The sequence below is a fragment of the Phoca vitulina genome, unplaced genomic scaffold (assembly GCF_004348235.1).
Source record: "Phoca vitulina isolate PV1807 unplaced genomic scaffold, GSC_HSeal_1.0 scaffold47, whole genome shotgun sequence".
NCBI classification, from domain to species: domain Eukaryota; kingdom Metazoa; phylum Chordata; class Mammalia; order Carnivora; family Phocidae; genus Phoca; species Phoca vitulina.
In genome coordinates, this window is record NW_022589750.1 from 11378242 (window position 1) to 11392992 (window position 14751).

The window sequence follows — 14751 nt, forward strand, 5'->3', positions numbered from 1 at the left end:
CCCAGGGCCTTCGCTCTGTCCACTCAGCACAGCCTCCGGCAGCCACGGCCTGTGGATGGCTTGGTGCGAGCACCACCAGGGTGTAGCAGAGCCTTCCCATAGTGCCCTTGGGTTTGCCTGCCTTCCCCCAAAGTGGTGGATGAGCTGCAAGCTGGTACATAGGAGCAGAGGATCAGACACGTGCAGCACTGACTAGTTCAGAAACCCAGAGCAGAGAAGCTGAAGGCCTGGCTGTGGATGCCCTTCCGGCCACCAGCCTGCTGTGACCCAGCCTCGCTAGTTGCCTTCCTAGGTGTCAAGTCCCTCCTTACAAACCTGCTGCCTTCTACCCAGAACCTGCCCGGGACTGTGCTGAGCTTTTCAGGTGTTAAAGCGATTGCTTACAGTAACCTTCCCAAACAGATGTCATCATCCCCTCAATCTAGAGAGAGGTCTGGGGGTTTGCCCAGACTTCGGGCTAGTGAGTGCCCAGCTGTAGATTATGGGGGTAAAAACTGGTCTTTGGTGCAGAGATTCTGGAAAAAGTCAGCCTAGTGACTCCTTTCGGGAAGAAACAGACCAGATTTTTGCCCTTTCTTAAAATGTCACGAAACTCAAAGGGACAACTTCGGGTGTTATTTCTGTCTGGAAAGCTAACAGTTATTCAGATGTGGCCAAATCTGGGCCACAGTGAGTTCTTATAACGCAAGCTGTAACAGGTCAGCACGTGGGCCTCTCTGCAGGTTTGAAGAGTTTGTTGTTCATCCAAAACAGCTATAATATGTTTCCTTTTAAAGCAGAGAAACTGTTTGGATTTTTCACCCAAGTGAAAACCCAAGACTTATTAGGAGGATATTCTCTGCCAGGGAATTGGGGTATGAATAATAAAGATGAAAAAGACCAGCTGAGAAATAGTGACTTGAAAGCTGTTGGTTTTGTCTCAGAAATTGAGCCATGGCATTCACTAAACCCAGAGTGATGCCCAAAATGAATTGTTTTCAGTAACTAAAATCACCAGGGAATGAACTATAGGTGTTGGGCAGTTTCCTGGTATCTAAAACATATCCCTTTATATTCTCAGCTTCATGGTAATCGTGTTGGTTAGATGGAAATCTTTTTTTTAAGATTTTATTTATTTATTTTAGAGAGAGGGTGCACGAGAGTGGGGGGAGGGAGAGAGGGAAAGGCAGAGAATCTCAAGCAGATTCTGCACTGAGCATGGAGCCCAACTTTGGGGCTTGGTCTCATGACCCTGAGATCACAACCAGAGCCAAAACCGAAGAGTTGGACATTTAACCGACTGAGCCACCCAGGCGCCCAAGGATGGAAATCTCTCTAAAGTGGTCTCTGTCTTTACTTCCTTCTGGAAGAACATGGTGAACATCATTGAGCCTTTCCTGATGGTTAGGTTTATTATTATTATTATTATTACTCCCCCAGCTATATTGAGATATTGACACATAACATGTAGGTTTAAGTTATACAGTGTGATGATTTGATACACGTGTATATTGCAAAATGATTACCACCATAAGGTTAGTAAACACCTCTGTCCCCTCACATAATTACCTTTCATGGGGAAGCGGGGATGCATTTAAGATCTAATTTCTTGGAGCGCCTGGGTGGCTCAGTTGGTTGAGCGTCCAGCTCTTGATTTCTGCTCAGGTCATGATCTCAGGGTCCTGGGATCAAGCCCCGTGTCGGGCTCCCCGCTCAGAGGGGAGTCTGCTTGAGGATTCTCTCTCACTCCCTCTGCCCCCCCCCAGCTTGTGCATGTGCACGCATGCGCACTCACTTGCTCACTCTCAAATAAATAAATCTTTAAAAAAGAGATCTAATTTCTTAACTGTAAAGTATATACTACAGTATTATTAATTATAGTCATCATGCTATACATTAGATCCCTAGAGCTTACTCATCTTATAGCTGGGAATTTGTACCCTTTGACCAGTATCTCCCCATTTCCCCTGCCCCACAGCTACCGTTCTACTCTGTCGCTATGAGTTCAGCTTTTTTAGATTCCACATATAAGTGAGAAAATTGGGTGTTTGTTTTTCTGTATTTGACTTGTTTCACTTAGTGTAATGACCTCAAGGTCCATCCATGTTGTCGCAAAAGGCAGGATTTACTTCCTTTTTATGGCTGAATAGTATTCCTGTGTGTGTGTGTGTTTGTGTGTTTGTATACATGGATAAAGAAATACCACACATATATCACGTTTTCTTTATACAGTCATTCATCAGTGGATACTTTGATTGTGTCCGGGTCTTGGCTATTGTGAATAATGCTGCAGTGAACATGGGGGTACAGATATCTCTTTGATACCCTGTTTTCATTTCTTTTATTTATTTCTTTTATTTTTATTTTTTAAAGATTTTATTTTATTTATTTGAGACAGAGAGAGAGAGAGAGCACAAGAAGGGGGTAGGGTGAGAGGGAGAAGCAGACTCCCTGCTGAGCAGGGAGCCCGATGCGGGACTCGATCCCAGGACTCTGGGATCATGACCTGAGCTGAAGGCAGTCACTTAACCAACTGAGCCACCCAGGCGCCCTCATTTCTTTTAGACACATACCCAGAAGTGGGATTGCTGGATCATATGGTAGCTATGTTTTTAATTTTTTTTTAGGAACCTCCATACTGTTTTCTATAGTGGCTGCACCAATTTACATTCCCACCAACAGTGCACAAGGATTCCCTTTTCTCCACATCCTCGCCAACACTTGTCTCTTGTCTTTTTGATAATAGCCATTCTAACAAGTGTGAAGTGATCTCGTATTGTGGTTTTGATTTGCATTTCCCTGATTAGTGATGTTGAGAATCTTTTCATGTACCTGTTGGCCATTTGTGCATCTTCCTTGAACACATGTCTATTTAAAGTCCTTTGCCCATTTTCTTTTAAGTTTATTTATTTATTTTTTAGTGATCTCTACACCCAGTATGGGGCTTGAACTCACAACCCCTAGATCAAGAGTCACATGCTCTGACTGAGCCAGCCAGGCGCCCCACCTTTGGCCACTTTTAATTGGATTGGTTTTGGTTTTTTGTTGTTTTTTGAGGGGGTTTTTTGCTATTCAGTTAAGTTCCTTATATATTTTTGATATTAACCCCTTATTGGATAGATGGTTTGCAAATATTTTTTCCCATTCTGTAGAGTGCCTTTTAAATTTTGCTGATTGTTTCTTCTGTGTAAAAGCTTTTTATTTGACATAGTCCCACTTGTTCATTTTTCATTTTTGTTGCCTTTGCTTTTGGTGTCACATCCAAAAAGTCTCTGCCAACGGGCGCCTGGGTGGCTCAGATTAGGTTAAGCGTCTGCCTTCGGCTCAGGTCATGATCCCAGGGTCCTAGGATCGAGCCCCACGTTGGGCTCCTGGCTCAGCGGGGAACCTGCCTCTCCCTCTCCCCCTGCCTCTCCCCCTGCTCATGCTCTCTCTCTCTCTCTGTATCTCTGTGTCTCAGATGACTAAATAAAATCTTAAAAAAAAAAGTCTCTGCCAAGACCAGTGTCAAGGAACTTTTTTCATGTGTTATCTTTTGGTAGTTTTACAGTTTCGGGTCTTACATTTAAGTCTTTAGTCCATTTCGAGTTAATTTTTGTGAGTGATGTAAGATAGGGGTGCAGTTTCATTCTTCTGCATGTGGTTAATCCAGTTGTCCCAACACTGTTTATCAAAGAGACTTCCTTTCCCCATTGAACCCTCATACCTCTCTTATCAAATATTAGTTGACCATATATTTATGTATGGGTTTATTTCTGGGCTCTCAATTCTGTTCCATTGTCTTTTTTTATTCCAGTACCATACTGTTTTGATTATTATAGCCCTGTAATATAGTTTGAAATCGGGAACTATGATGTCTCCAGCTTTATTATTCTTTCTCAAGATTGCTTTGGCTCTTCAGGGTCTTTTATGGTTCCATATGAATTTTAGGATTTTTCTCCAATTCCTGTGAAATCTATAGATGGCTTTGGGTAGTATGGACATTTTAATAATATTAATTCTTCCAATCCGTGAACATGGGATAGCTTTCCATTTATTTGTGGCTTCTTTAATTCTCTCATCAGTGTCTTATAATTTTCAGGGTATAGATCTTTCACTTCCTTGGTTAAATTTATGCCTAAGTTTTTTGTTTTTTGTTTGCTTGTTTGTTGATGTGGTCAGGTTTTCACTGCAGATCCAGAGATGCCTTTGGGAGCCTTCTGACATGGGCAGATCCCTTGTCCCCACACCAAAGGCTCCAGCCTGGTACATGTTGTGTGATCTCATGTCTACTTTTATGGCTTCTCTGTCTTTGTCTTCCTTTACTATATTAGTTGCTCTCAGTCCTCCTGCTCCTTGTGGGCCTTTGACAAAGATATTGATATTTACCCCAAACAGGAGTTCATCAGAGGCTGGGAGAGGTTCTCTGCTTTGGTGTATAGACAGTGTATGGACTTGAAACTGCCATTTCTGATTGCTTAGAGGCACCTTTTGTCACTCTGTGGGCTTTGGCTGCTGGAAAATGGCTGCTGTGTGTTTCATGCCCTACAACCCACAGGGACCCATTTACCAGGGGCATTTTTGGCAGAGTCTATGAAGTGGCTGAGTGGCCCTTGCCGGCCAGGGAGGGCCTCCTGTGTCTGCTGCTCTGCTAGGTTTCAGGGCTGCTCTGGAGCACACACCACCTCTATCCAGGGCACTTCCAAACCTGTATCTGAGCCCCAAGGGCCAGCCTAGGCCACACTGACTTTAAAGTCTGCTCTCCTGGAAGACACAAGGATGTGCTCTCCAAAGGTGAGATGGGCGTCCTCGCCCACTGTTGGCCCTGAGTGTGGTGACAGAGCCACGGCGGCCCTGCCATGTTGGCCTTCCTGCTCCCCTTTATGCCATGTTCTTTCCCACCACACCTGCTTTCTTCCCAGCCTCCTGCCCCTCCCTTCCCACCTGCTTCTCATAAAATAAACCATTCTCCCTGCCACCTGCCTTGGCCTCAGCAGCCCGATGCCTGCTTAGGCAAAGTTCCGAGAGGGTTTTAGAGGATGCTAGAAAGAAGGGAAGCTGTGAGTTCCCGGAGGGCAAGAAGAACCCCTCTGGTTCCTCTGTGCAGTCCCCACGGTCACTATGAGGGAGAATGCTAGTTACCTTGTGGTCACCCGGATTCAGGCACATGCAGAGGCTAAGAAAGAGAACGCCCCCTTGGCTGAGGAAAAGCTCGGTGACCCGAGGAAGCTGAGCTTTGGGGTCTTCCTGGGCAAGCCGAGCAGAACCCGGAGCCTCCCATGGTGCAGGCAGGCAGGCAGTGGGGAAAGGCACTGTTTTGACTGGCTCTGTCGCTGTCAGGCGGGGGGCACATGCCAGCTCTGGCCTCCTCGGAGAAGTTACTGGCGTCTCCAGGCCTCAGCTTCATCATCCCGAAAATGGGATAATACCCACCTTCCCGGGCGATTTCCAGGACCAGATGAAGGAACAGGAAATCTGGCACCCATTGCCTGTCATCTGAGGGACTCCCAGCTGATCTTGGGGGGTGGGGGAGGTAGCCCTGTGGCCTCTTCGCGGGTGAGGAGGCAAGGGCTCCGGAGAAGGCCGATCCACTTAAAGAGAATTAATTCGTTGTGAGACTGGAATGAAATGGTACATAACATGGAGGCTCCCGCATGGTGCCCAGCTCGTAGTCCACTCTCCGTCAGTGTTAAGGGTGTGAGCCTTTCCTAATGGCTGTGCTTTGTCAAGGCTCATTGTATGAACCCAGCCCTTTGGAATGGGCTGCATAACATAACCAGTGATCAGCTCAGTCTGGGCCACTGAAGGTACTCAGGCAGTCAGAAATGTCCCCTGTTGCTGGGCACATTCCAAGGAGGCATTTTCCACTAGTTGACTGTGGCACTGGGGGGTGCTGGTGTGGGAAGGGCCAGGTGATTGTATGGGCTGGTTTACAGAGAGCTGAGAAGTTCATGGGGCGCCTGGGTGGCTCAGTCAGTTAAGCGTCTGCCTTCGGCTCAGGTCATGATCCCAGGGTCCTGGGATCGAGCCCTGCATCGGGCTCCCTGCTCTGCGGGAAGCCTGCTTCTCCCTCTCCCACTCCCCCTGCTTGTGTTCCTTTCCTTCCCACCGTTGTGCTATCTGTCTCTCTGTCAAATAAATAAATAAAATCTAAAAAATAAACTTCAGGAAGCTGTGTTCAAGGCTGGGGAGACCTTTCAGTGGGTACCCCTGAATTCTAGGGGGCCTCTCCCCTGTACTGTGGGGACTGGGAAGTTTTTCCTTTCCTCAAGTGTGTACAGCAGCCTCTTGAATGATAATCATAACATCATAGTCCTCATTTACTGCCCCCCCGCAACGCAGGGCACTGTGCTAGGCGCTTCAAACATACTCTCTTATCCTTACTACAGTCCTGCAAGGGAGGCACTCATGTGCCCACTTCACAGGTGAGGAAGCTGAGGCTCAGACAGGCTTGTCCTGGGCCATTTAGGGAGGAAGTGGCAGAGCTGAGGTTCAAGCCCACACTGGCCACATGGCCAGAACCCACACGCGCTGTGCTTTTGAGTGGCTAAGGCCTGTGTACCTCATTTTTCCAGACGGAGGAAGAGCGAGCAGGGTCTGGAGTGAACACGGACCTGGGAGCTGACTGGCAGCAGAGGCCCACAAACCATTTATTAAGAGTAGAAAATCCAAAAAAAAAAAAAAAAAAAAAAAGAGTAGAAAATCCTTAGTCATTGCCAATTTTAGTTGCAGAGGCAGGGTTGTGTGGGGTATGTACGTGTGTATGTGTGTATGTGTGAGGGTGAGTGTGTGTGTGTGTGTTTGCTTGCGTCCTCACATCCAAGGGCCAATAATTCACGCGGCAATTCAGGCTGTCACAGCCGCCCTCTCTGTGACAGAGCCTGAGTCCCATTGGCTAATGTCTCACACCCAGGAGCCCGGAGAGAGGAGTTAAAATGCTAATTTTCAGGGACCGCTCAGTCATTTTGATCTCATTAAAACACCAGCATCCTTCTCATGCAAAACTGGTGCCTCAATTACCAACTAATTGCCTGATTATTGTGCAGGGACAGGCGACTTTAGTCAGCAAGGGACGCCTGAATCAGAATGGAGGGATGCAGTGCCATCCCTGCGTGACCCTGGAAGAGATGGTGGGGCCATGTGGGAGAAGCAAAGGGTGGGGTCGGGGTGGAAACTCGGCTGCCACGGTGGTGACCCTGCTTTCCTCTCCTCCCTCCTCAGGTGCTGGAGACGTGTGTGAAGAACTGTGGCCACCGCTTCCACATTCTCGTGGCCAACCGGGATTTCATCGACAGCGTCCTGGTCAAAATCATCTCTCCCAAGAACAACCCTCCCACCATTGTGCAGGACAAGGTGCTTGCTCTGATCCAGGTAGGCAAGCTCCCCTCGTCCAGTTTGTTGGGACTGAGTGAGGTGGGGCCCCTGAGCACGGGGTCCTCATGCTTTCCCATCATTTGGAGGAAAGAATGGAGACCCTCCTGGGTTTAAATACCTGTTGTGAAATGCTTCTGTTTCTCCGCTCATTGCACTAGAATAAAACCCTGAGAGGTAGCTCTCAAGCCAGCTGACAGAGCCCTCACTGGTGTTCTGGGTGCCATGGCTCTCTGTTGCCCCCAGGGGCAGGTGGGGGGCCCTGTGAGGCCTCCAAGCCATCGGGGACAACATGGAGTAGGAAGGGCCGTACTGGAGCCATATGCAGGGCTGGTGAGGCACTGGGTCGGGGCCAGCTCTGTGGCAGGCGGGGTGGGATCGGGGGAGACAGTGTTAAAAGAGTGATTCACTGAGGAGATGACATTTCTGTTGGACCCTGAAGGATGTGGGGAGCTTGGCGGAAAGGTCAGTGTGAGAAGTAGCATGGGCAAAGGGGATAGCACGTGCATCAAGAACACGTGACACATGCGGGATGTATTCAGTATTAATGGCTCTGTAACAAATTACCCCAAAACTTAGGGGTTTAACACAGCAAATGTTTATTACCTCATTGTTTCTGTGGGTCAGGAATTCAGGAGCAGTTTAGATGAGTGATTCTGGCTCAGGAGCTCTCGGGAGGTTGTGGTCAAGACGTCAGCCAGAATTGCTTCATCTGCGAGCTCGATGAGCTGGAGGAGCCACGTCCAAGGTGGCTCATCACAGGGCTGTTGGCAGGAGGCCCCAGCTGCTCCCTGACTATTGGTAGGAGGCCTGAGTTCCTTGCTGTGTGGACTCCTGAGTGTCCTCATAACATGGCAGCAGGTTGTCCCTAGAGCAAGCGATGCAAGAGAGCTTGGGAAAGAAGCTGTGTGCCCCTTGGGACTGACTCTCAGAAGTCACGCACCATCTCTTTTGTCCTATTCCATTTGTTAGAAGGGAAGTCCCCAGGTCCAGCCTCAAGAGTTGGGGAATGAAGCTGCACATCTTAAAGAGAAGAGGCTGCTTTAAAGCCATCACATGGAACATAGAGTGTGATGAAGAATATTTAGGGCCAGAAGATGAGGCCAGAAGGATGGTCAGGGGCTTGTGGGCCGTGCATGCTGATAGTCGGTGCTCTGTCCTGTGGGCTGTGGGGAACCACTGCACATTTCTGAACTGGGTGTACACAGAGGGATCTGGATTTTAGACCGAGCCCCCTGGTGACAGGGTGGAAGGCACATTTGTCAGCGAGCACATTAGTGCCGTTGTCTGCCGGAGCCAAGAGGAGAGGGGGGTGGGCTGGGCTGGGCAGGAGGCACTGTGATCCGAGGTGGGCACGGGGTATCCGAGGTGGTGGTGGCACCTGAGCCTGGAGAGGAAAGGGGGGCCCTGGCTGAGGTTCTCTCGGGCGTCCTCTGCATGCAAGTCTTCTCCATCCTTCAGATAGCCCCCAGAGGCCTCCCCACCCCTAGGTTTATAGCATCCCCTCTCTCCTGTCACCCTCTTTTATGGTCTTCTCTACTTCTAGGCTGACTTTTCTCTCATCTGCCTCTGAGTTCCCTGAATGTCCAGGGACATTATATCCCCGGGGTCTAGAGCAGTTGACTGTGTAGAGTAGGTGATAGGTAAGTTGTTGTTTTTCTGAATGAATGGGTGACTATGGTTTGTTGAAGCTCTGAGGAAGGGGAGGAGTGTGGGTGACCGCAGAGCCGCCTCCTTCTTAGGTGGTCCTTATCTCTTCATTCTGCCCACCTGGCGTGTCTTCATGTCTCTCCTTCCCGCCCTCCCTCCCTCCCTCCTTCTTTTGCGCCCATGCGCGTGCACACACACGCGCGCGCACACACACGCACACACACACAGGTGCAAACCACCTCACCCTCTACCCTCCCCACCCCTACTTCTGCCCTCGACTCCCCCATTCTGGGACTTTCCCAGTACATTCCCCTGCCTCAACACCCCCAGTATTTGATGTCAGGCCAGTAAATAGTGACTTTTTGCTCACAACAGAGGGGGCACCCCAGCCTGAACCCCTTGTGCGGGCCCACAGTGGCCACAGGCAAGGTCTCTCTGGAGTCAGGCCAGGAAGGAGCACTTCCTGTGGCCAGGCCCGGTGGGCGGTTGGCCACCCCCCGACAGGCACAGCTGTGGTCAGGCTTGTGATCTGCGACGCCCCTGTTGGCGAGGGCACTGGGGAGCCCTGTGCAGTGGCTGTAGCTGTGACTGTCCCCAGGGATGCCGGCCCAGCTTTCCCATCAGGGTCACCGCCTGCTCTCAGCACTGCTTCTCCCAGCTGTGTAACCTCAGCAGGTATTTGAGCCTCTCTGGGCTTCTACCTCCTTATCTGCAAAATGGGGGCCTATGTCCCTGCCTCCCTACTCCGAGTCCGGAGTCTGAGATCAGCCCGCAGGGGCTCAGCGGCCGGTGCCGGTGTCGTGAGGACTCCCCCTGCCGGCTTGGTGGCGGCATGCGCGCCCACCCACAGGGGCAGGAGCAGGATGGGCCCCTGAGGGCCTCGCGGGCTCCTTGTCCAGCGAGGATGCGCTGGATGGTCAGCCTGGTCCAGCTGGGAAGATGCCAAGGGCTCTGGATAAGGGTACTCTCTGGTGGGCTTGCTTACCTGCCTGGGGATGGCTCTTCCTCTCCAGGTTTTAAAGCTCCTGAGGAACTTTTATCTTTGGTCATGGCCACCCAACAGAAGAAAGCAGACAGCATTCAGAGCTGGCGGCTGGCTTGGCTTCTGGAATGGGGTGGACAAAAAACCAAACAGGATCTTCAGCCTTTTCTTTTTACCGAATTCTAACATATGTACAGGAGATCACAGATTTAGCTAGCACATACAACTTGATAAGTTTTTACAAACTGAACATATCTGGGTAGCCAGCCCCTGTGTCATGAAGCAGAATATGACCCACACCCACAGTGCCCCGACCTCCTGGGAGGACCCCCTCACCTCACAGCCTGGATGGAGTTCTCGTGTTCTTGAAGTTCATCTGTGTGGACTGTGCAGCAGCACTCTGTTAGGTCTGTGTGTCCGGCCACGCCTTCTTTGCAGGGCTCACCTTGTCACTGGGTATGACCGTCGGTCTCTGTTCCCGTTGCTCACATCGCTGGCCAAGTCCCTGTGGGTGAATGCACCACGGTTTGTGTATCCTTCCCACTGATGGTGGGGACATGCTGTTGTTCCCCATTTGGGGCCATTATGAAAAGTGCTGCTATTAACAGGTAGCAGGTGTCTTTGGGTGAGCATGCATATCCATTTATATTAGGTGTGAAACTGCCATCTTTTTGGTCAAAAATAATAAAATATTAGCGATTCTGTAGGGGTCAGCCTCACAGCTGGGAGCAGAATTGCTGGGTGGTGGGGAATGCCCATGCTCCAGTTTAGTACTTACACCAGCAGGCCCTGCTGTTCCTTCCCACCAGCACCCGAGAGCTTTAGGTGCACAGCGTTTTCACCAACGCATCCGCACTAAAGCCCATCCGATGAGTATGTGGACGTACTGCATCTCGTCAACCAGTTCTTAACTCCTTGGAGAAAGAAGAGGACTTTATTTGCCTGTTGAATATATTTGAAAGAACTGGGCAGTCCGCCCTGAGAGTCTGATATCCCCCCTAGGAAGGGCAGGTGCTGTTCCCACCATGATACAAGGGTGGGGGTGGGGGCAATGGCCGCAGATCCCCGGCCCTCTTGCCAGCCTGGGAGGAGGCAGCAGGCCATCGTAGAAACGCAGTGAGACCGAAAAGAGGTGCAGTCAAATGTGTGGGTGCCAGAGCCATGACAGCTTCTTCCTCACCATCCTTGCCATCCAGGCGTTTCTAAGTGCTCTTCGGAGCCCAGCTGCCAGGAAGTGGAACTGGGCCAATCCCAGCCCTGCCCCTGGGGAGCTGGTGATTTTATGGAGAGACAGAGGCTTGCAGATGATAGAGGGCCAGGGCCTACCCAGGGAGGACTTGAGCTGGCTTTGGGATATTTGAGGGGCCGCCCTAAACTCTGAACGTATTAACACTTGAAAAGCTTTTAAGGCCAAGGGGTTAGACGGAGAAGTGCTCCCCACCCCAGCCCAGGAAGCATGGTTGGAACTCCTGGTGGAGGTGGGACCCGAGGCTCTGATGACCAGGTATCAGCCTGAGTCCATTGTCCCTCTGATTGCTCCCCTACGGTGGAAGCAGGGAGGGGGCCTGTCTCCAAACCAGCTTTCCTTTCTTTTTTTCTTTTTTTTTAAGATCTTGTTTATTTATTTGACAGAGAGAGAGCAGGGGAAGCGACAGGCAGAGGGAGAAGGAGAAGCAGACTCCCCACTGAGCAGGGAGCCCAATGCAGGGCTCGATCCCAGGACCCCGGGATCATGACCTGAGCCGAAGGCAGACACTTAACCGACTGAGCCACCTAGGCGCCCCTCCAAACCAGCTTTTCTGAGAGTCTCCCTGTGCCTGTAGGGAAATGGGTGCTTGTCTTCACATGTTCTCCTGGCCCCCACCATGCCTTCCAACTCCTTTCCTGGGATGCTGATCACAGGCATTGTCAGCCTGAGATTGGCCACGCTGGGGCCATTTGCACCAGCACACGTTTGCCATCAGCAGCCCTCTAGGGGGATTTTTGAAGAGAATCCGTGGATGCCTATCTCTCATTCCCACATTCTGTCCCGTCTCTCCTCGAGGCATCTGTATCCTCTGGCTGTCCTCTAGCCCTCGTAGCCACCCCATCTCCCCCAGGCCCCCCAGAAGAGATACCCCTCAGGCTTGTGTGCACCCGAGGCCCTGCCCTTCAGATTGCCCTCCATCTCCCCCAGCCCAAGCCCAGCGTGTAAGCTGTAAGGCAGGGCAGTTGGAAGTGGTTACCTGACTCAGGTGTGAGGGCCCAGTGGGCTTCCCCGCCACAGGAGTTTGCCCTTTGGGAGGGGAGCTGGTCTCCCTGGCAGCAAGAGAGGAGAGATGTTGAGAGCAGGGCAGCCTTTGAACTGCCTGCCACCTTCAGCCCCCGCTCTGTTTCTCACCTGGTCCCTGGCTGGCCTTTGGCTGCGTGCCTTTCTGTTTTTTCATGTGAAGTCCCATTTGTTCAGAAGACAAGAAGGACACTTGTACTCTGTGCCATCCCTCAGCCTTTCCCTTGCAGTTGCATTTAGGAACAGAAATGATACCATCCTGGTAGGGTAACTTCATGGTGATCATGCTTCTCCTGCCTCCCTCCCCCCCACCCCTTACCTTGCCTCCCCACCCCCTGCCTCCTAGCAATCGAATCTAAAAATACCCTCTTTCCACTGAAGGTTTTTCTTTCCACTGAAGAAAGTGAGCTGGTAGGGGTGGGGGCAGGAGCGGGAGGTGTTGTGTTCTTGGAAGGTGTCAGAGACGTGGTGGCCCGGCCTTTGGCCACATTCCATGTGGACTGGCGGCTCTCTGGAGACCCTGTCACTGGGACTAGGCAGTCTGGTCCAGGAGCAGAAGCAGAACATGGCAGAAGCCAGAGAACGGAACCCACAATCTAAATCAGCAGTCATTTATTGATCTGAAATTGGATGATTTAAAACTTTGTCAAAACTTGAGGGATATAGAAACAAGTACAATACAGTTTGTGGTAGTATAAGGCCTCAGTCTGGCGTTTGGTGTATAATCCCAAGGAGCAAAGGAAATGAAAGCATGAAATTCTTTTTTTTCTCTCCCTATTTGACCTTCCTCTGGGTCTTTCAGCCCCCAACACTGTAGACATATGCCAGAAAAGCACTTTGCTTTCATATAGGGCAGCCTGCTGGCACCACCCCTGTGGCTCCCTGGCTTTAGGTTGGGGACCCGGAGTGAACCAGACTTCCTGAGCTCTGCCACCTCTCCCCTGGAGCAGATTCTGAAATCTCAGCTGGGTCAGCTGTCCAGTGGGGCTCCTGCTTTCTTTGTCACGGTCACCTCAGTCCGTGGACAGCCTAACTGGCCATCGTCCTGTGTTCTCCCAAGTAGAACAATAAGGATGCTTAGTAACCGTGAGGTCTGAAGTCAGTCTAATTTGACAAATGGTGACTGACTGTCTTCTCTGTGCATGGGCGAGACTCGATGGGTGCCTTCGCAGGTATGACCTACTGGGGAAGAAGACAGGAGCACAGGTATTTGAGCATGGTGCCAGGAAGATGCGAGAAGCCCAGTGTCTCTGGATGTATCCCAATTCAGTGTTTCCACTTACGACTGTCCTTTAAAGGTGCCCCCCCGCCCTGCTCCCTGTTTGGCATCGGTAGAGAATGCTGCCATGAACATATCCTCTGTTAGCAGCCAGCTCACCCCACACCACACAGGGGTGTCCCATACAGGGGTTGAAGTAGTAGCAGGTGGGAAGGGAGTAGATGAGCCTAGACTGCTTGGCAGCAGGTATCAAATGCCAATCCCAGCTTTTGCCTAGGCAAAGAGGACAGTTTGTCATGAGCAGGCAGGGCTTCCCAGAACCCTGGGGTGTGACTGGACCTGGGGAGGAAGGGACAAGAAGGGATCAGGAAAACCCTCCAAATCCTCTATTGGCTGCACCTTCCAACACATAGGCTGTCTCTGCTCCCCGGTCCCCAGGGGGCACATCACTGCCTCCCAGGGCCCACATCTATAGAGGACAGTGTCACCTATCCAAGGAGAGCAGTCCAGCTCTCCCCACGTTCAGGGCCAAGCTCCTGGGAGGAGGGGAAGCTGCCTGGCCCAACTTAGGATGTGTATTCCCCTCCTGGGGCCACAGAAGACACAGTCGCAGAGAAGGGGGGCCTGTTGGCTCGCTGTCGGGGCAGGTGCCCCGAGAAGTCTCCACTGCCTGGAGAGCACAGTGATGGTTCTTTAATTTCCATTCTTCCTATCTCCGATCTGGCTGAGATGGAGAGCAAGATAAATGAAAAGTGGTCCCCTGGAGCGGTTTGTCCTCCCATAGAAATAGAGGCAGGAAGCGGCACCAGGAAGAACTGTCATGCTTTTTTCTCCCCAGCCTCCCACAGCAGGCTGTAAACCTGGTCTTAGACCTTAAACGAACATGCTAGCTGCATTTTGAAGCTAGCCTCCTGGGACTCAGCTGGATTTTGAGTCCGGTGGTGGCAGCCAAAGCAGCTGGTGGAGAACGGGGCTCTGGGGCACCCCCTAGGGGGACAGGCCTCGGTGCTATGGCTGTCCAGCTGGCGCTCCAGACAGGCCTCCGCAGGCACCTTGGGCCCTACTCAGCCTCCAGAAGGAAGTGTTGGCCAAGAGGGGCCGTCCTCCAGCGGGCACTAAATCCCCGAGTGTGCAGATCAAATAAGTGGGTCAAGGAAGGCCGGCTGACAGTAATGTTTGTGGTGAGACCCATCAGTCGGAATGAGCGAGGCTTTTTGGAAACTGACCTTTTAACTTCAAATGGGTCTGTTGGTTAGAGATAGAGTTTCTGTGGCTGCCTCAGGATTGGTTGGAACGCATCGC

At 51.2% G+C, this 14751-nt stretch overlaps 1 protein-coding gene across 4 annotated transcripts in view; it reads left to right on the forward strand.

Annotated features, from left to right (window-relative positions):
* The window catches only part of TOM1L2 (target of myb1 like 2 membrane trafficking protein), a 119408-nt gene that overhangs the window by 68359 nt on the left and 36298 nt on the right, over nt 1–14751 (forward strand). For all 4 annotated transcript variants that reach the window (XM_032432173.1, XM_032432174.1, XM_032432175.1 and 1 more), the window contains exon 4: nt 7180–7329. In XM_032432173.1, coding sequence (XP_032288064.1) covers nt 7180–7329 — 150 coding nt within the window. The remainder of the gene's footprint in view (nt 1–7179; nt 7330–14751) is intronic.